Source organism: Arachis hypogaea, chromosome 5 (genome assembly GCF_003086295.3).
Source record: "Arachis hypogaea cultivar Tifrunner chromosome 5, arahy.Tifrunner.gnm2.J5K5, whole genome shotgun sequence".
Classification (NCBI taxonomy): Eukaryota; Viridiplantae; Streptophyta; class Magnoliopsida; order Fabales; family Fabaceae; genus Arachis; species Arachis hypogaea.
Window position 1 is genome coordinate 39,315,473 of NC_092040.1, and position 21,989 is coordinate 39,337,461.

At 32.6% G+C, this 21,989-nt stretch overlaps 2 protein-coding genes across 6 annotated transcripts; one reads left to right on the forward strand and one right to left on the reverse strand.

Annotated features, from left to right (window-relative positions):
• The first annotated feature begins 15,659 nt into the window (after positions 1-15,659).
• Positions 15,660-21,189, forward strand: LOC112801361 (uncharacterized). Of its 5 annotated transcripts, none has more exons than XM_025844034.3 (5): positions 15,660-15,837; positions 16,705-16,749; positions 17,192-18,278; positions 18,425-18,976; positions 19,070-19,275. In XM_025844034.3, the coding sequence occupies exons 3-5, from the start codon at positions 17,298-17,300 to the stop codon at positions 19,154-19,156; spliced, it is 1,620 nt and encodes a 539-aa protein (XP_025699819.1). In that variant the 5' UTR covers positions 15,660-15,837; positions 16,705-16,749; positions 17,192-17,297; the 3' UTR covers positions 19,157-19,275. The 5 variants fall into 5 exon arrangements, with proteins under 5 accessions (XP_025699819.1, XP_025699820.1, XP_025699821.1 ...); XM_025844035.3 differs by lacking the exon at positions 15,660-15,837 and adding an exon at positions 16,294-16,439; XM_025844036.3 differs by lacking the exon at positions 15,660-15,837 and adding an exon at positions 19,998-21,189 and having other exon boundaries at positions 16,308-16,749; positions 19,070-19,164.
• LOC112801363 (aspartic proteinase CDR1) lies at positions 19,656-20,945 on the reverse strand. Its single transcript, XM_025844038.3, has one exon. It carries the CDS (start codon positions 20,943-20,945, stop codon positions 19,656-19,658), a length of 1,290 nt encoding a protein of 429 aa, XP_025699823.1.
• Positions 21,190-21,989: the final 800 nt, after the last annotated feature.

Below are 21,989 nucleotides of genomic sequence, written 5' to 3' on the forward strand. Positions count from 1 at the left end.
TTCATTGCCATATACTTATATTTATGTGATCCACTTCACCCAATAGTCACAGCCACACTCTCCCATTCCTTTTTTGTCTTAAAATCTCGTATTCCTATTCTTTATCCTAATATTTTGTACTAAATACTTTATTTTATGAGTTTTATTTTTTTAAGTTTCATTGCTTCCATGACTTTTCTTCTCATTTAGCCATTTTAGTATACTCTTGTTATCAATAAATATCAAAATGTCCTCTTCTTTAGCTCTGTAATTCCTCTGATAAAAATTGAAACACTAATTCGTATTTGTAATAATAGCTTCACTATCAAATTTTTCAATAACATTCTCTCCTATAAAACACTTTATCATATCATAAAAATTTTTAAGGTAACCATCAACAATAAAATTTTTTCTCTGCAAAATCGCATCAAATTGCAGTGCACTCATTGTGGAAAATCAGGACACATTGTGGATAATTGCTATAAGAAGCATGGTTATCCACCTAACTTCAAACTCCGATTTGAGAAAAAGTCTCCTGTCCTCAATTGTATAACTGCAGCAGACAATCCTGAAGATGAAAATGATGACTTTAGTGTTCCACAATTGGTTAGAGGTGAACCAACCATTAATGAATTCACTCCAGAGCAACGAGAAGCTCTTTTAGCCCTACTCAGCAAGCAAGATGTGCCTCATTCTCATAGTGTCAACCAGATTTCAGCCAAAGCAAATCCTTCTCCTTATAAAGGTAGAATGGTAAACATTTTACAATTTGATTCTCATGTCAAAGCTCTAAATATTTCAATCAATAAACACAAGCCATGGGTACTTGACACTGGAGCTACTGACCATGTATCATATACCCTGGCAGATTTTCAAAATTACTTCAAAGTTGATCCAATTATTGTCAAATTACCTAATGGAGCACTCACTACTAGCTGCATCATGGGCACCATTATGTTTTCTGACAATCTTTTTCTCACTAATGCATTGTTTATTCCCACTTTTAACTTCAAACTCATATCAGTTTCGAAACTTACTGCATCTTTACATTGCAAAATGAGTTTTACTGACAAGGCTTGTGAGATACAGGATCTGCACACTTTGAAGATGATTGGTGCAGCTAGCAATGTTGATGGTTTGTACATTCTGCACAAAGAAGTCAAAGCTCTTCCTCACATCACAGCAACTTCCTGCAGCCAATTCTCTCAGTCTTTATGGCATGTTAGATTAGGGCATCCATCTCATGATAGGCTTGTTGCATTGCAAAAGAATTTTGAGTTTATTGATTGTGCAAAACATACAGAACCGTGTCATTCTTGCCATCTTGGCAAACAAAAGCGATTACCTTTTTTTGTTAGTTCTAGTACTACAGCTAATGTACTTGACCTCATTCATATTGATATTTGGGGACCTATTTCTGTTCCCTCTTTTACTGGGAAGCGTTATTTTCTCACTATAGTAGATGATTGTTCTCGATTTACTTGGATTTTATTCATGAAAACTAAAGCTGAGGCTTCTTCATTGGTTAAAGATTTTGTCATTTTTGCTAAAACCCAATTTAATGCAGTGGTTAAAACAATTCGCACAGATAATGGGCCTGAGTTTTTAATGCCTACTTTCTACAGCTCTAATGGCATATCTCACCAAAGAACTTGTGTGGAAACTCCACAGCAGAATGGCATTGTTGAGCGCAAGCATCAACACATTCTTGCTATGGCTAGAACTCTCTTGTTTCATGCTCATTTGCCAAAATCTTTTTGGAATTACAGTGTTGGACATGCGGTCTATTTAATTAATCGACTGCCAACACCCTTTTTGCAAAACAAGTCTCCGTATCAAGTTCTTTATAAGACTTTGCCAAATCTTTCCCTTCTCAGAGTCTTTGGTTGTTTAGCATATGCTGGCAGCCTTGCACGACAACGAGGCAAGCTGGATCCAAGAGCAAGAAAGTGTTTACACCTTGGATTCAGGGAGGGCACAAAGGGATACTTGCTCTTTGATTTACAAACTCGAGAGATTTTCTTATCTCGGGATGTCCAATTTTATGAGAATTGTTTTCCTTACTGTCACTCCAATAATGCCAACAATGATAATTTTTCAGCTTCCTCTCATTCATCTCATGTTGCATCTCATCCCTTTGATTATGAATTTTTGGAAGGGAGTTAGATACAAGTTTTAAACACTGATGATGCAGCCACTCAACCAAGCTTGCATCACCCAAATCTCAGCCAGCAGGAAGATAATGCTTCCTCTGAATTAAATGAAACTGATGAAATTCTCCCTTATCCTAAAATTCATGATCATTTGGAAACCACATCTGCATCACATGAAGAATTTTCAACTCATAATTCTGCTGCTCTGCCTGAATCCTCCATTATGCCTGAAGTTGCTGATGTAAGGAGATCAACTAGGCAAACTAAACCACCTGCATACTTGCAGGACTATGAGTGTCAAACCATCAACACTGTTTCACCCTCATCGCAGCTTACTGCTCAAAGGTATCCTATCTCTAATGTCTTGTCTTATACTAGGTTTTCCCCCATGCATTTTGCATTTTCTGTTGCTATTCAAAATTTAGAGCCTAAAACTTATGAGGATGCAATCACTCAAACTTGTTGGCAAGAGGCAATAAGAGCTGAACTGACTGCCTTGGAAGAAAACAAAACATGGAAGCTAACTTCTTTGCCAATTGAAAAGAGAGCAATTGGATGTAAATGGGTCTTTCGTACCAAATACCACCCAAATGGTACAGTGGAGAGGCATAAGGCAAGACTTGTTGCCAAAGGATTCACACAAGTGGCTGGTGTTGACTATCGAGATACCTTCAGTCCTGTAGTAAAGCTAGGGACTTTGAGAGTGGTACTTGCTGTTGCAGCAGTAAAAGGGTGGCACCTTAAACAAATTGATGTCAACACCGCATTTTTACATGGTGAACTTGATGAGGAGGTGTATATGAAGGTGCCTCCAGGTTTGGAAGCTTCGCCTGGTCAAGTTTGCAAGCTTGAAAAATCCTTGTATGGATTGAAACAAGCGAGTAGGCAGTGGAATTGCAAGCTCAAATCAGTTTTACTCGAGTTAAAATTCACTCAATGTAAATCAGATTACAGCCTCTTCACCAAGACTACTTCACTTGGATTCACAGCAATTCTTGTGTATGTCGATGATTTAGTATTGGCAGGTGATGATCTAAATGAAATTAACTCAGTTAAAGATGTTCTTCATGAGAGATTTCGGATAAAAGACATGGGAGACTTGAAGTACTTCCTTGGTCTAGAAGTGGCAAGATCTAAGACAGGAATTGCTTTGTACCAGAGAAAATATGTTCTTGATTTACTCAAGGAAACAGGATTTGAAGGGTGCAAACCTGCCACCACTCCCATCGATTATGGAGCAAAGCTTAGTAAAACTGCTGGAAAATTGCTCACTGATTCTAGTCAATATAGAAGAATTGTGGGCAAGCTTTTATATCTAGCAAATACTAGGCCTGATATAAGCTATGCCATTGGGAAGCTAAGCCAGTTTTTGGACTGCGCCACTACTGAGCATTTAAAGGCGGCACATAGAGTGCTGCGTTATGTAAAAGGTTCCCCTGCTGCAGGCCTCTTCTTCTCTGCAGAATCTGATTTGCAACTTACTGGTTTCTCTGACTCTGACTGGGCTGGTTGTGTTGACTCTCGAAGATCCATCTCGGCATATTGTTTTTATTTGGGACCATCATTGGTTACTTGGAAGAGTAAGAAACAGCTTACAGTTGCAGCCTCCTCCTCAGAAGCAGAGTATAGAGCTTTAGCTTTGGCCACCAGAGAAGCCCAATGGCTGAGCTATGTTCTTCAAGATCTTGGTGTTCCAATCACAAAGCCTATTAATTTATACTGTGATAGCAATTCAGCTATTTACATTGCAACTAATCCTGTGTTTCATGAACGTACCAAGCATATCGAAGCTGATTGCCATATCGTCCGTGACAAATTGCAAGAAAAGTTGATTCATCTTCTTCCCATTTCCACCAATAATCAAGCTGCCGATATTCTCACTAAACCTCTTGCTCCTGGGCCTTTCAATGCAGGTTATTCTAAGCTTGGATTGTTGGATCTCTTTTCTCCCAATGCTCCAAGCTTACGGGAGGGTGTTACTTGATATTTATTCTATTAGTTAGAATTTGTTAATTTTAGCTATTATTTCTCTTTGTATAGAAAATTGTTAGTAGTAGGTTTGATTGCACATGTTGAGCTGTATAGTTAGTTAGAGCAGCTATAGCATTCTGTTAGAAGTAGTATTTGTATAAATAGCAAATTATAGCTTTGTATTCTTTGAGTCTCATCATTATAAAAGTTCAATTCTCAATTCCTTCTTGGCTTCTCTGTTCTTGTTCTTCTCCATGCTCACATGTAAATTTAACAATAACATTCTCTCCTATAAAACACTTTATCATATCATAAAAATTTTTAAGGTAACCATCAACAATAAAAGTATTACATGTAGAGAACATATATTTTATATACCCACAAAATCCACGTTCCATTAACTTTCTACACATCCTTTTTAACTTGAATCTATCATATTTCTTCTTTTTTATTACACTCCATTAATTTACAAGCGCATTAACATGCTACTAACTGCTATATTAGTATCAGACACTTTATTTTCAAAAATTTTTATATTTCTACTGTGTCAGATAATCCAAATAATAGCAAAAAATAATCTATATCACTTATTTTTATATAACCCCTTAACATCTTTGTTGTATCCAATTCTCAAACCAAATTTTAATATTATTGGCACCCACCCATTATATACATCTTCCGTTCTTTTTTTTCTTGTGACATCATTGAATTTAAATGCAGCAATTTTGTCTATTTTTTGTTATTCTCTAAAATGTCATATTTTGATTAATTATATGATTTTTTTGGATTTGGATTTTTTAAAGTTTAAATTTCACTTTAGAGAATAAAGTGTGATCTTCTACCATTGAATAGTTTCTCTTTTATATTTATTCTTGGTCCCACCTATGAAATAAATGGTAAGAGATCACACTTTACTCTTTAAAGTAAAATTCAAACTTTAGAGGATCCAAATTCGATTTTTTTATTGGCATTTTATATACAAGAAACTGCTGTGCAGAGTCCACTTTACAATACATGTCCTCTATGAAACCACGTTTTTTGAGATAGAAATTAATTCTTTATATTTTTATGTGTTTAATTTTAGAAAAAAACAGGTTAAAAACAATCCTTTTTTATTAGGGTTGTCTATAATTTCTTTGAAAGAAGAGGTTTTAGTAATTTCATATATTATTGATTTTCAATAATTGGAATATATAAAATAGATCATTTTTGGTGGTTTATAATTGAAATGATTCATTGTATTTTTACACCAATATAAAATAAGATTATCAAACTCTTAAGAGTTTACATAAATTTGTGTAACTTTGGTAAATTTAAACAGTAAAACTCAACTCAGACTTACTGAAAAATATTATACCAATGCAGATGTTTTGGATTTTGAAGTTGAGGATGTTATTGTAAAATAATAAAAAGACCAATGCTATGATGAGAAAAATATTTTTTTTTTCTTCACCTGCTGAAATATGTTGAAAGAAGGAGAAAATAACACGTGGAATATTGGTCTGTTATTGTTCGATAAGTACTGTGACATTTGTAGAATAATATGAAATGTGAGTCAAATTTAAAATTAATTTTTTTCTTTCTTTGTGAATGTGTGAGATTAACAAAAAAAATTAATAATAAGAATTATTACAAAAATACCACGAATAATAATAATAATAATAATAATAATAATAATAATAATAATAATAATAATAATAATAATAATAATTTCAAACGTTTTCTCACCATTTTTTCAATTTTTTTTAAATAAGCTTTTGACACGGTCAAATTACTCCCACTAGGTATATTATATTTCATTCTTTATATATATTTTATACTTATATTTTTATTATTGAGTATTCCATTTCTTATGTTAAATATAATTAAAAATTTATATATTTAATTTTAAATATTCTATTGTTATTGTTGACGTAACAGAAATTTTTTTTGTATTTTTTAAATTAAAATATTTAGTTAGTGTTATTAATAAATATATTGAATTGTTAAGTTGATATTATTGTTGCGGATGCTAATAAGAATAATTTTATTTTTGCAGATAATAATAATCAAATTATTTTGGTCTATTTAATATTATGGTTTTATAAATAATAATAATAATATCATATTTGATCTTTAAAAGATTAAAATCATGTTTAATGCTATAGCATTCGTTGTTAATAATAATAATAATAATAATAATAATAATAATAATAGTAATAATTTTTGTTTTAATATTACAATGTTTTAATATTATAATTTTTGTTTTAATAATAATAAATAAGTAAGAGTGTTCTCAGTTTTTATAAAATTGAATATAATAATAATTCTTAAGCTCATTTTTTGTTGAATAAAAAACTCTCATATTTTTTATGTATTATTTTTATTGTTCTATTTATTATCATGATAAGTCTCATAAAATTTTAAAGTCAACACCATTTTTATTCAAAAAATGAGCTCAAAAATTATTATTTATACAAAGTTAACTTCAATTAATAAACTATAGTAGGGAGAACCAACATTTCACGTGTTCTCTTCTCCTTACTCCAATACATTTCAGCAAGGTGAGAAAAAGAATCACTTTCTTCACCGTAGTATTACCTTACTAAAAATAGATAGAGTTATTTGCGTCCTTTATAATATGATCCTGACTATAGACTTATCAAACTGTACATTCAAAGGAATGGAAAGCAATCAAAGAACATAAGCAGCTTCTAAAAAAATCTTTATATATCTTCATCCTTAACGACTCAGTTGTTGGCTCTTATTTATGAGACAACACAATATCCTATTATTTGGTTTTTTCTGCTTGGGTTGTCTTTCTAGAATATATTTTTGTATCACCTATATCATGTCTAATTGTGTTTGAAAAAATTATGAAAGTTCAATTCCGCTTTATCAAATTTGCATTGAAAAAGGAAACATGATATTATTTAGAAACTTTGGTCATTTAGAATTTGCTACTCGTTTATGCTTTTTACTTTTTTTGCTATTTGAGTAACCTTGAAGTCAGTCACTTGAAAATACTTGAGAGCAATTTCTGAAATTCGCTTGCAATTGTGTTTCTTTAACTGCAAAGGAGAGACCAACCATATGTAAAGTGTATCAGCTTCTAAGAGCAATTAGGAGTGAGTACAATCTCACTATAGAAGACGAGATATTGATACATATAGATATCGGCATTCCTAATAACTTGGAGGAGCTTATTGTTGCTAGAGATGCAAAGTATGTCACATATATATCAAAATATGCTTTAAATATAAATGTATGTATAATCAGGTTGAAATTACAATTATATGTATCCTACTTTATTGTCTCACAATAAATGTTAGTTATATATAATTTTGAATTTTGAGAAGCTAAAAAAAACCCTTATAAATATGGTATATAAAAATTATAACACTTATAAAAATCATTAATTAAAGTAGACAAAAAAATAAATATAAATTAAAACAAATTCAATTAATTTATTCCAGTTAATTAAATAATTATAGTTAGTGTGTTAAAATAAAATACTAAATAATTTGATAGATATTTATCTTAATCAAATCAAATAAATAATTAATTAGGACATTCTTACAAATTATCAATTAAAATACATAAAATAAAAAATTAATATAAATTAAAAAACAATTTACTTTTTTAGTCAAATCAAATCATTAATATAATTAATTAGTTATCATCAATATAGTCAAATAAAATATTAAATAATTTGATATTTATTTTAATAACTCAAATAATTAATTAATTAACATATTTAAATAAATAAAAAAATAAATCAAAAAACACATTTAAGAACATGGTATGTCAACTATGCTATTAGCTAAAGAAATCTGATTTTAATAAATATAATAAATAATAGATAGATAGATAAATACATAGATAAATAGATAGATAATAATAGATAGAGTAAAGGACATTTTTGTCCTTGACCTTTTTTTTCGCGGACATTTTTGTCCTCAAGCAATGAAAAATATATTAAAGTCCTGACCCTTGAAAAACGTGGACATTTATGTCCTTCCGTTGAATTTAGCCGTTTGCATTGAACGGAAAAGGCTGAGCTGGCAGAGGTGACGCTGAGGTGGCACGTAATGGAGGCCAGGTGGCATGGAGCATTTCGTAACAGGATGTATAAGTCCCTGGAGACGGAGCATTTCGTAACAGGACGTATAAGTCCCTGGAGACGAAAACGACGCCATTTTGTCTCCTCCCCCATCTGCCATTTTCTTCTTCCTTGATCCCTTTTCCCTTCCATTCTTCTTCCTCAGTCCCTACCTCCATCACCGCCGCACAGTCGCGCCTCCGTCAGCCACCATCAACGCCGGCGACCTTCTCCTTCCTCTCTTTTTACGTCTTCTTCCCTTTCTCACTCCCTTGCTCCCATTAGTCTCTCTCTCTCTTGCCAGCCTTCACTAAAGGTCAATTTGTCAAAAAATATTCCATGTGTCGAGGGATAACACTGGAGGGTCCAGACAGAGAATATAAAAATAAAGCTGAAGCAAAAGATATACCTCAAAAAGTAGTTATAATTCTCTATCACTATCTAGTTGTTGTGCTTGTGCATTTGTTGTTGCCTTATCAGCTTCTTCCAAAACAAAGTTCTTCAATGAATCAACATTCCTTGAACCTGGCAATTCAAAAAACATGTAAACTTAAAATTCGATATATTAATGCTCCCTCAAACGTTGGTTAACACATGGGGTGAGAGTGCAATGGGGAATAGATAATACAGGCATCCAGCAAGTAAAACAAATAAATAATTAAGTGGATACATCAGTTAATAATTGATGGTAAAAAAAGCCATGATGTTTTTCATTGAGTTAAAGAATACCTTTCTTCATTCATGGCTGCTTAGATAATTAAATAAAGCAGTAAAGAATCACACATAAATTATATCCAATAATCCAAGACCATTTAAAAATATTTTTCTCCATTCACGCACTTGTGTCTTGACAGTGTTGATACTCAATTAACTGTCAAATGCAATTTAGAATTTTACAAGAACAAAATATATCAATCATTGAACTCATAAATGTAGAAGCAGAGTGCAGAGTAGACTCAAACATAGCATGAGATTTTAAGAAACATGCGACACTACATTATAAGCATATGCCACAAAGCTCCTTTGATGATCACCGCAATCCACTTTTTCAATCTCTATTTCATCAGTTTCTTCAATTGCTTTTCCTAAATCATCCCACAACGTCCCCAAGTTCTTACTGTAATAATAAGCATCATCATTTTACAGCTTAGAAATCACTCTTAGCTCAACAATATAAAAGCAGTTAAGAGAATGAATGAATCAATTACCAATACTTGCACCAGGGAACGCAGAACTTGACAAACCATGCAGTGTCATTCTCCTTGATCTATGAAGGGGAAAAGTAAAAAACATTCCATGTGAATCTCATTGAAATTTTCACTCTCCATCAAAAGAAAAGCAACATCCCAAAGGCCAATTTCAACGGTTTTCTCGCAAAACAAACAAAAATAACATGGGTAAAAAAAGGAAAAAAGAGTTCACCTTTACAATTATGCAAATTGAGGACCCTCAAGCATGTGAAACCATTGGCAATGACATCAAGGTCGGAATCGGTGACGTCGGGATAGAACGACCGCGAAACGGACTGGGCAAGGTCCAATTCGAGCAAGCATGTGAAACCATTGCCAGGATCGAAAGAAGCTCGTCGTCAATGAGAGTGTCATTTATGCAGAGGTTCGAGGATCCCGATCGGACACTGTTCATTATTGTTGGTGCGGAGGAAAACCCTAACCCCTCGAGATTTGAGACTAATTTTTGCAGAGAGGCGGCAGCGCGGCGGTAGTGGGTCGCTGAGAAGGTTGTCGCAGACGAACGGTGGGTGGAAGGAGGGTGAGGAGAGAGAGACTAATGGGAGTAAGGGAGTGAGAAAGGGAAGAAGACGCGAAAAGAGAGGAAAGAGGAGGTCGCCGGCATTGATGGTGGTTGACGGAGGTGCGGCTGTGCGGCGGTGATGGAGGCAGGGGCTGAGGAAGAAGAATGGAAGGGAAAAGGGATGAAGGAAGAAGAAAATGGCAGATGGGGGAGGAGATGAAACGGCGTCGTTTTCGTCTCCAGGGACTTATACGTCCTGTTACGAAATGCTCCGTCTCCAAGGACTTATACGTCCTGTTACGAAATGCTCCATGCCACCTGGCATCTGTTACGTGCCATCTCAGTGCCACCTCTGCCAGCTCAACTTTTTCCGTCCAGTGCAAACGGCTGAATTCAATGGAAGGACATAAATGTCCATATTTTTCAAAGGTTAGTGATTTTAATGTATTTTTTATTGTTTGAAGTCGAAAATATCTGTGAAAAAAAAGGTCAGAAACAAAAATATCCTTTACTCTAATAGATAATAAATATATAAGTAGCTCTGCACGAAAACAAAGGTTGTTTTGTAAATCTATTTTATCTTTTAATTTTTTAATCTATGCGTAAGAGAGTTTATGTATGAATATTTGATATATTCTAGATAATTTTGTGTTATTAATTTATAGGATTAATTTTATATATAAATTCATTTAAACAAAAGTATATATCACTTTTGGTGTCATTTATATAAATGGTTGGTGACCGAGTTTATTTATTAAATTAGATGATAGATACAAAATATAATAACATGTTAAAAATATATTAGTTTTCTGAGCATGTTCATATTTGATTCTAAATTTTATTTTTCTAAAAATATGTAAAGATTGTAATTTGCTTATGATAGCTATTATACGCGAAGTTAAGTCCCAAATGATTTTTGAGATTAATACGGTGCGCTAAAATTATTTTTGAAATTGATAAAAGTGTATCATGTATATATTAGTCTCTAATTTATTTTCTATTAAGGATATAATAGCATAGTTTGATAGCATAAATTGTTAGCGATATATTAGTGATATGTGGTACTTTATAATTTGACTACGTGTAATAATATGATAATGTGTTGATCAGTGATACGTAGCATGTTGATCTAGATAGTTATGCTACGTGTCACAATGTTATTTAATCACATGTTCGTTTGTGATACGTGTCGCAACAGTATTTATCCATATATCATATATTATGTTATCATTATAAATTTATCAAATTAGTCTCTAATTTTACATTAAATGACTCATTTTAGTCTCTGAAATTAAATATCGTATACTAAACTAGTTCATTCACCAATTTTTTTCATTTTTTAAAAATTTAAAATTCTCAATAACTAATTTTATTTTATTTTTTTTATGTATCGTTTAAATACAAGTTCTTTTATAAAAAGTTTTTTTTTCCTCTTGCAGGGATCCCTAACTACTGTTTTGGAGCTAACGTGAAGATGCTTCAAGCACCCTCACTACCATCTCCGACTTTTTTTGTCTAGGGCTAGACAAAAGAAGTCGAAGATGGTAGTGAAAATGCTTGAAATGCCTTCAATCTAACATATTTATACACAATTAAAAACATGTATTTCATAATAATCGAAAAAATAAAAAAATATGTATTTTGATAATTGATTTTTTGTTAAAAATACCTGTTTTTGGTTCGAAAAAAATGTGTCTAATTAATCATATAGTTTTTTTTTTTATAATAACATACTTATATATTACAAAATTTATCAATGTTAAATTATTATAAAATAAATTATATAATTAAAATTAAAATTTTAAAAATATTTTATAAAAGTTCTTATATTTAGACAATATATGAAAAAATAAAATTAACATTAGTGCATCTAAATAATTGAGAATTTTGAATTTTAAAAAAAATGAGAAAAAATTTTTGAATGAACTAATTTGGTACATGATATTTAATTTTAGAGACTAAAATGAGTTAATTAATGTAAAATTAGAGACTAATTTAGTGCATCTATAATGAGACATAGCGGATGATATATGGACGAATACTGTTGCGACACATCATAAATTAACACGTAAGTACGTAACCAAATAACATCGTGACACGTGACACAATCGTCTATGTTAGCATGTCACGTGTTACTATGAAGTGATACATGTCACTAACAATTTATATCATCAAGCAATATCATCACGTCGTTAACGAAAAATAGGTCGGACTAATTTACTGTATTTTTGTTAATTTCAAAAATATAATTAATATAATTAAAATTTTATAGGTAATTTTAGTGTACGACTTTAATTTTAAAGGCCATTTTAAAACTTAAGCCTGTATATAATAATTATTTATAAGCAAATTTCAATCTTTACATCCTTTTAGAAAAATAAAATTCAGAATCAAATATGAACATGCTCACAAAACTAATATATTTTTAACATGCTATTATATTATGTATCTATCATCTAATTTAATAAATGAACTCGGTCACCAATCATTTATATAAATGATACCGAAAATTATATATAATTTTCGTTAAATAAATTTATATATAAAACTAATTCTATAAATTAATAATACAAAATTATCTAGAATATATCAAATATTCATATATAAACTAACTCTCTTACGTATAGATTAAAAAATCAAAAGATAAAATAGATTTACGAAACAACCTATATTTTCGCACACGACTTACATATACTATCTATCTATTTATTTATTTATCTATTTATTATTTATTAAAAACTATTATTTATATACTAAAATTAATTATTAATATATTTAGATATTATATATATAATTTAATTTATTTTTAATATATATTTATATTTTAACATATATTTTATACTAATATTTAAAAATATCTAATTTTAATATACACATAATATAATTATTATTTATTATATTTTATTAATATCAGATTTCTTTAGTTAATAGCATAACTGATATAACATTCTTAAAGATGTTTCTTGATTTATTTTGTTTGATTTATTTAAATACGTTGATTAATTAATTATTTATTTGAGTTAATTAAGATAAATATTAAATTATTTAATATTTTATTTGACTATATTAATTATAAATAATTAATTACATTAATTATTTGATTTGATTAAAAAATATATTAATTTTGTTTTGATATGTATTAATTTTTTATTTTATGTATTTTAATTAATAATTTTTAAGAGCGTCCTAATTAATTATTCATTTGATGTAGTTGAAATAAATATCAAATTATTTAGTATTTAATTTTACTGGAATAAATAAATTAATTTTATTTTAATTTACATTAATTTTTTGTTTATGTATTTTGATTAATGATTTTTAAAAGTATTATGATTTTTATATGACATATTTATAAGATATTTTTTATTTATTTAAATTATTTTATTAAGCCAAATAATTATAATTAATTTACTATATCAATTATTTAATTTAATTAATTTAAATATATATTATTTGATTTAATTTATTTATCATGTTAATGTTTAAATCATTGTTTACCAAATTTTTTTTCATTTACTTCATTAATTTTAAATATTTTAATTTTAAATTTTATATTTTTATTCATTATTTATATTTTTATTTTAATATCAAATCTAATATTTTTATTAATATTTTTTTTGTAATTTGTTGTCTAATAATTATATGTCTAATTTATTAAAAAACACAATTTTATTAATTTTTTTATTTTATCGATTTTTGTATTTTGTTCATTTTATTTATAATTATAGTATATTGATCGAGTATTTGAGATATATGTTTAAGGGATAAGTATTGTTTTGGTCCCCACGTTGAGGGTCAAAATCGAAACCGTCCTCAACGTAATTTCTGATTTAGAATCATACTTAACGTTTTTTTTCGTATTAAAATCGTCATTTTAATTTTTTTGGACAAAAATACCCTCAACACTACCAACACAATTACCTCCTCCATCACTACCACCAACACCACCACCACAACTAGCACCACCACCACAACCAGCACCACCAGCACCACCACCACAACTAGCAACGTCGCACCACCACCACCATCAAACAACAGCAACAACATCAAACAACACCAAACCACACCAAATTAAAAAACAGAAACAGAAAACAAGACCACCACCACCACCACCACCACCACCAAGAACATCAAACAACAGCAACAACACCAAACAACACCAAACCAAAAAGCAAAACCAGAAAGCAAGAAAGCAGAACGGCGAGGCGGAGGCGGCAAGGCAGAGGCGACGAGGCGGAGGCGGCGAGGCGGCAAGGCAGAGGCGACGAGGCGGAGGCGGCGAGGTGGCGAGGCAGAGGTGGCGAGGCGGCGAGGCAGAGGCAGACGAGGCAGAGGCGGCTCCAAGTTTCGCTGCCGCCGCTGTCCCCCTCCCCCTTTGATCTCCCCTTCCCCCACCCCCACCCCGACCCCACGTCCTTTCCCCCTCCCCCTCTGATCTCCCCCACCCCCACCCCGACCCCGACCCCGACCCCGACCCCGACCCCGGCTTCTTCCACTTCCCCTTCTCCCTCTCTTCGCCGCCGGCGCCGTCCCCCTCCCCTTCCCCTTCCCCATTTCCCTCCCCCCCTTCGAATACCTTTTTCTCCCCCCCAATGCGTTTCCCCCACCCCGAATCCGCGCCCCCTTTATTTTCTTCTTCTTCTTCTTCTCCGACTTCTTCCACTTCTCCTCCTCCCTCTCTTCGCTACCGGCGCCGTCCCCCCTCCCCCTTCCCCCTTCTCCTTCCCCCCTTCCCCCTATCCCCCCTTTGAATACCCTTTTCTTCCCCCCCAAACGCGTTTTCTTTTATTTTTTTTAAATTTTATAATTTTTTTATTATAGGGGTAGTTTAGGAATAAATTAAAAAATTTTATTAGAAAGGACAATTTTAAATTTAAATACGACTTTAAGGATGATTTTAAATCAAAATATACACTAGGGACGAGTTCGATTCCGACCCTTAACGTGAGGGACCAAAACAATACTTATCTCTATGTTTAATATGCCTTGGGTTATAATATTCGAGACGTGTAAAATTACGTATATCTATAAAGATTTTATAAAGTAAGAATTTTGATAAATAATATATTAATTAATTTAAATAAAAAATTTCTCAAATTTAAAATAGTATTAACTTAAAAATAATATTACATGATTAGTAAATATTATTATTTTTTGTCAATACTTAACTAATAATAATTTATACTTATATTTATATATATTTTATATACAAAAAATATAATTTATACATATATTTATCAAAATTTTATATATATAAATTAATATTATTTATATTTATATTTTTAAAATTTATATATATAAATTAATAAAATTTATTCATAAAAAATAATTTAATATTTATATTTATTAAATAAAAATAAAAATTATTAAAAATTACTGTTCAAATAATTTTTTTATAATATTTTTTAATTTAATAGATAAAAAATTAATCTATCATGTACAATATAAAATTCAAACTTTTAATATTTATTTTAACAGAATAGTGACCACTTGATAAATTCAACTTGGTTACCAAAGAATGGGATCGGTGGGGCCATAGGTGTAATGAGTTGCCGTATTTGTTGATCCAACTACGAATATGAATATGTAAGTGTCCTCTTCGTAATAAAATGTGATATGTATAACTTCATGTATACTCTTTTTTCGCATATCTTTAACGTTGTACATTAAAAATAATTAATAAAAAATAAGAAGAAAATAAAAATCCTCGTTAGAAGCATAATTTTTGGTTTGTAAACGTGTCCCCTCTATTAAGCGTTTTACGAAACTGAAAGATCCTTGTCCTTTTGAACCTTTCTCTCCCTTCTTCTACTTCCCAACGGCTACTTCATCACATCTTCATTCATTCATTCACCTTCCTCTTCTCTCTTCATTCTTTCATCATCTAAACCCTAAATTCAGGTAATTACAATTATCCTCCTCTATCTCTTTCTTTAAGGTTTCTAGTACTGTGATTACCATATATTGAAATGGTTTCAGAAGCTATTAAGCTGAAGATGCATCAAGTTAATTAAGTGCTTGAAGTACTTACTTATTACTGCTGCATCTTATCTAACTACTTAACCAAGTAACAGAAACAGATACATGTTTGTGTAGCACTATATGCTATCCTACTGTATATGTTTATTTATTAGTAAAATCAACGTTTATTTTTTCTTTGTTTAATTTAATACATAGCAAATTTATTAGTGTTGAACTCCTAAATCTTTTTGAAGAATAAGATGAATTGTTGTTTGTAGGGATTTTTTAAAATATATTCAATTTTTAAAATATTGAGTTTTTTTTTATTAAATTGAGTTTTTTTATTATTATTTTTAAAATAAAGTTAACTCATGATGAAGTATTTTTTCTTAAAAGAAAAAAAAAAAAGAGAAACGGACACGGTGGTATCGGTGATTATATGATTACATATCTGGCGTTTCCATGTGTTGGATTAAGAAAATTTCAAAACTTTTGGTTGTCATGATTGATTTGGTGGTCCAAAAAAGCATGTCATTGATCAGGTGGTGAATCGAATCTAATTAGAGATACGCATAGATAGATAGAATAGGTATGCATGTGCAGATTCAGATGCAGAGATATGCAAATGGATTCTGATGCGTGTACCTACCCACCATTAAAGTTTACACTCTTGAATGTAGCAGAAGAAACAGAGAACCAAATGGAATTTTTTCTTTCCTTCTTTTTTTTTTTTTTTTTGCTACTTTAACTCCCAACACCACCGATCTCTTTGATTTTTGAGCTAATACCACTTATCTGATGCTGCAGCTTTCACTTCTCACACCCAAACACAATTCAGCTTTGTTTCCTCAGGTAAATTCTTTCAATGATGGACTTGTTTTGACTGTTCTTTGATGCATCCCTTTGTATTTCTAAATATTGCTTGGTTGTTCACTATCTGTTTGAGGAAATGCCCAATTGCAAAACTCCCTCATCTTGATGTGTGAAACTCTGTCTCTGTGTGCGCTTGTGAACTCGATTGTGATGTGCTCTAGTTGTTTGAATGACCTGCCTCTCTGACCTTCCAAATGTGTTTTAATAGATTTATCAGACATTGTTTATGAATTGGGTGAAATGAACTCTAATGGAAATAGTTCCATTTGTTAAGTTTGAGTTTTCCAAGCTTGGCACCTAAAAAAAATTTTTACAATCTGTGCTTGATCTTCATTTATCCTAGTTTACAATTTGGTCCCTACTTGCAGGTTTTTCCTATGTACAATTGTAACTGTTTCCTTTTTATGTTTGCATTTTGTAGGGTGTGAAAAGCTTTCTTGGGGGTTCAATTTTGCATCTGAAACTCTTCTATATTGTTTCATTCTTTGGATATTTTACCTTCTCTCCCCTGGTGGTGGGAGAAAGGCATGCGCATAGGAGTGATGGTGATGATGACTCAAACTTTGAAAACAAAAATGTCATCCTATGATGACCATGACAAGAATTTGCGCCTCTCTACCTTGCCCACTGTTAGACCTGGAAGCTGTCAATGGCGCCAAAGATGCACTGGTACTTTGGTTATTGCAATTGCAGCACTTCTCATGTCTACCACTGCTTGGCTTTCCCTTGTCTTCTCTGATGCAACTACTTGTTGTTTTGATCGGTTAAGGGGATTGGAAAGTAGCCCCCGCTATTTCCCTTGGAATAACTGCTTTCATCATCACCATTCAAAAGGAAAATCTCCACCTTCTCTACAATATGGAACCAAGGGAGGTCTTCACAATGGTAGCAGTACTGATGACCAGGAAGGCTTGTCACTTAAACATATTGTGTTTGGCATAGCAGGATCTTCTCAACTTTGGAAACGACGAAAAGAATATGTCAGACTATGGTGGCGTCCCAATGACATGCGTGGGCATGTTTGGCTAGATGAACAAGTACTTCAACAACATGGAGATGATTTATTGCCCCCAACCATGATTTCTGAAGACATCTCACACTTTCGCTACACTAATCCCACTGGTCATCCTTCTGGTCTTCGGATTTCTCGCATTGTCAAAGAGAGCTTTGACCTTGGCCTCTCAAATGTGCGCTGGTTTGTCCTCTGTGATGACGATACCATCTTCAATGTGGATAACCTTGTGGATGTTCTCAGCAAGTATGATTCCTCTGAAATGATCTATATAGGAAGCCCCTCGGAGAGCCATTCAGCAAATTCATATTTTAGTCACTCAATGGCCTTTGGTGGTGGCGGAATTGCAGTAAGTTATCCTCTTGCAAAGGCACTTTCTGAGATTCTTGATGAATGCATAGAGAGGTATCCCAAACTCTATGGTAGTGATGACCGCTTACACGCCTGCATTACTGAGCTTGGAATTCCGTTGACATGGGAGCATGGTTTTCACCAGGTACTTTTGATCTATTATCATCATAATTTATTTCTTTTTCCATTGTCTAGGGAATAATATCTTGGTTAGATTATTACATGGCTCTCATCAATCCATTTCAACTCTCAGAATTGGTGATTGACTGTGATTGATTTTTCTTCTTTCAGTGGGACATAAGAGGTGATGCCCGTGGTCTGCTCTCCTCTCACCCGATAGCACCATTTGTGTCTATTCATCATGTTGAAGCTGTTAATCCCTTTTACCCTGGCTTGAGCTCTTTGGATAGCCTGAAACTTTTTACAAAGGCCATGAGAGCAAATCCCAGAAGCTTCTTGCAGCGTTCAATATGTTACGACAATTCTCAGCATCTAACGTTCTCAGTTTCACTCGGTTATGGGGTTCAAGTCCTTCCTAACATTGTATCTCCCCGTGAGCTGGAGCGCTCGGAACGAACTTACTCTGCTTGGAATGGCATTAGTCAAAGGAATGAATTCGACTTTGATGCTAGGGACCCATCCAGATCCATTTGTAGAAAACCAGTTCTCTTCTTTCTCAAAGATGCTAGAAAAGAAGGTAATGCTACTTTGGGCTCATATGTTCGGAGTGGAGATAAAGACGATTTCAAAAGAAGAATTTTGTGCTTTCCTCACATCCCACCTTTGCGCAATGTGCAAGAGATCCAGGTAGTGGCGCATCCTTTGAGCAAGAATTGGCATCTGGTATGTTTTCAAGTTCTTACTCATTACATATGATGGTATTAGCAATTGCCAACCTTCTGCACATTCCTAAACTCCACCATTTGGCTGTCGTAGGTTCCACGTCGACTCTGTTGCAGGCAAACCAAATCAAGCAAAGAACTTCTCCAAATCTCAGTTGGGCAGTGTGGGAAGGGAGCTTGATTTTCTAGGTGGGTTTTTGGGACATTATGGCATGTTAAATTATCCTCATATAGAGTTTGTACATGATTTGCATTTCGAGTGAAGAGCTAATTCCATGCGGCATCTTTTTTAATCTTGAATTGAGGTTTATTAAACTTAGTAGACATTTGAACCTAGATGCTAGAAAAAAAAGGTTTCTAACACCAAATGCTGCAGTGTCCAATTTTCCTCCGTTTCTTCTTATTTTGTCCTCAATCAAAGGTCTAAAAATAATGGAAACAGTTTACCGCGGGGATACTACAATCTAGGTAAATCCTACTTTCTCTTTTTAACTTTTAATTTTAAAATTAGCACAGGCTCATTTATTATATACTATTGCAGATTTGAGATGATTACATATTTTGTGAAATTCTTCATATACATGAGTAGAGTAATCTCTAACACCCCCCCCCCCCCTCCTGTTTTTCAAATTATTAGATATAACTATCACTATCAACATTTGAAATTACATTATAGTAGTCTACTGTTTGGTGCAATCAGCTGGCTTAAAGGAGACAGTCCTTTTGTCTAGATCAAATCCAATCAAAATATTTGCTTGTGCAAAATTGCCAAATATATATTCTCCATCATTTGCACCAGCCATTGCAAAGCAAAATACCCCATCTTTTGGTGAAATGAAGGTTTGTATGGGCATCAATTGCACATCTGCCCCATCAAAATGAGCAGTCAAAATTGGCCCTTCAAGATTTGTCTCACTTTTATAACAGAGTTGTGTCCCTAAGTCTGGATCATCCAGAATAGGTCTCAGGTTAATCTGCATCTTCAATTCCTCTACCAATTGGTCATAAACTTCTTGTGGTAGGTATGTTGCTGGTGTGCCTGAATCAATCATTATATTCCCCTTGGAAACCTCATTTGAACAATCAAAAGGCACAAATTTGTCTCCAACACTTATGCCTTTTAGTGTGACCAAATAAAGGGTTTGACCTTCTGCAGAGACCAAAGGAGTTGTGACTACTCCCTCACCTGAAACGTCACTGGCTTCACCAAAACTGATTGTGCCTGAAGAGTTAGGATCTGTATGAAAAGGAACCAAGCACTGAGAGAACCTTCTTCCCCCATATTTTGCACCAACTTGTGACACAAGTGATAGAGGCCCTCCTCCAAGTCCAATTATTCCCATGTCGTTTTCATTGAAAGTTCCAGTGTTCTTATGTCCACATCCAAATACTATGCCTTCAACAACAGTGGAATCTCCATTGGTGGAACTAAATGTGGTTGTTTCCCTTGAAAGCACCCCTTGTGTCACTGAAGAATCTGCATAGCCATAGCTATAGCCACAGAGTTTCTGAGGAGAGCATGTCTGACCAGGGACTAAATTACACTCCTCTGAGTCACATGGAATGGAACTGTATGTTTCCGACCGTTGCGGCTCGAACATCAGATTTTTCTGCTTATAACAGTTGTTGCAGGGTATACATTGTGTCCACACAAGGTCACTGCCTGTGTCAATCAAACCATATATCTCCACCGGGGGTGATCCCAATGAAAGCTTCATGAGGAAGTCACCATTGTTGGATATGACTCTGGTGAAGGGACCTGAGGCAAGTGGTTTCTTGGGAACCCGGGAAAATGGCAGATGTCTATGTTTATGTTTATGAAAATGATTTGATATAGAGAAGGGAGAATAAAATGAGTTCTTGCGGATTAGTTGAACACTAAAGCCAGGATTGTAAGCTTCAAATGTTGTTAGATATAAGAGCATATACAAAGCAAATAAACACAAATTGAAGCAGAGAATGTTTGCCATGAAGTTTAGCTTTAGCAAGGGACAAAGTCTTTTGAAAATAGAAGAATTTATTTAGTTTATATAGTGATCTGTGCATGTGAATGCGGGTGTAGGTAAGATAACTGTAGAAATTAGTCACAAGGCGTAAACAAGAGTAGCATGTGAGTGACTTGTGTTAAAATTGATTCATTGAATATTACATCAGTAACCACCCTGTGTTATCTGATTTCAATATTCTATAATATATCAATATCCCTTTTCTTAAGCCCACAATTTATTGGAGTAAAGCATGAAAATCAGTTCAAAAGGAATCCAATAAGATAATTTAACAGACCAATGACAGAAGGAAACAATCAAACATTATACGAGTCTGACCGTTTCGTTATAGAAGGAAAGCAATATATGATTATATGGAGCAAGGTAGAGAAAATTAAAATTTTACATGAAAAAAAAGTAAATTAACTACGTAAAATTTTAATAAAATTTAAATTGTAAAATCGTTAGATTTAATATAAATTTTATAAAATTGATTGATTCATTTAAAATTGTAATATCAAAAGATTTTAAGAGTTAAATCGAGATTTTAAGTATTATGATATAAATTGTCCAAATCTCACTAAAAGGGGCAATAAATGAAAACTGATTTATAATTTTGTCATGCAACAATTAAAGGAAAAAAATCTTAAGTATTTTTTATTTAACCAAGAGAAGGGATTGGACAAAGATCACATTCTTCAATTTCACATCATACTAGTTTTCTAACTTCTCATTCTTTTATGACTATTAATCATAAAATTCTTTTTTTTACCGTGTTTTTTGTAACTTGAATGAGTAGCAAGTGAAGCTAGAATGTTGGGTAAAAATTGCACAAGAGTTCCTGGTAATTGTTAGAAATATAATTATTCACTTACATTTTTTTTATCAATTTAAGTTTATGAGAAAAATGTTTTTATGACATAGTAACTGAATTTTTATGACTCGAAGATATACGACGAAGGAATACGAAGAATCAACACTACCTATACCTACCAAAGATAACTTGCAGAAGCTACATCATTGAGATCA

Coding starts and splice junctions, on each gene's coding strand:
- LOC112801361 (XM_025844034.3), top strand. CDS start 17,298: ATGCGCATAGGAGTGATGGTGATGATGACTCAAACTTTGAAAACAAAA. Junction 18,279..18,424: donor GGGAGCATGGTTTTCACCAG/GTACTTTTGATC, acceptor TTCTTCTTTCAG/TGGGACATAAGAGGTGATGC. Junction 18,977..19,069: donor TGAGCAAGAATTGGCATCTG/GTATGTTTTCAA, acceptor TGGCTGTCGTAG/GTTCCACGTCGACTCTGTTG.
- LOC112801363 (XM_025844038.3), bottom strand. CDS start 20,945: ATGGCAAACATTCTCTGCTTCAATTTGTGTTTATTTGCTTTGTATATG.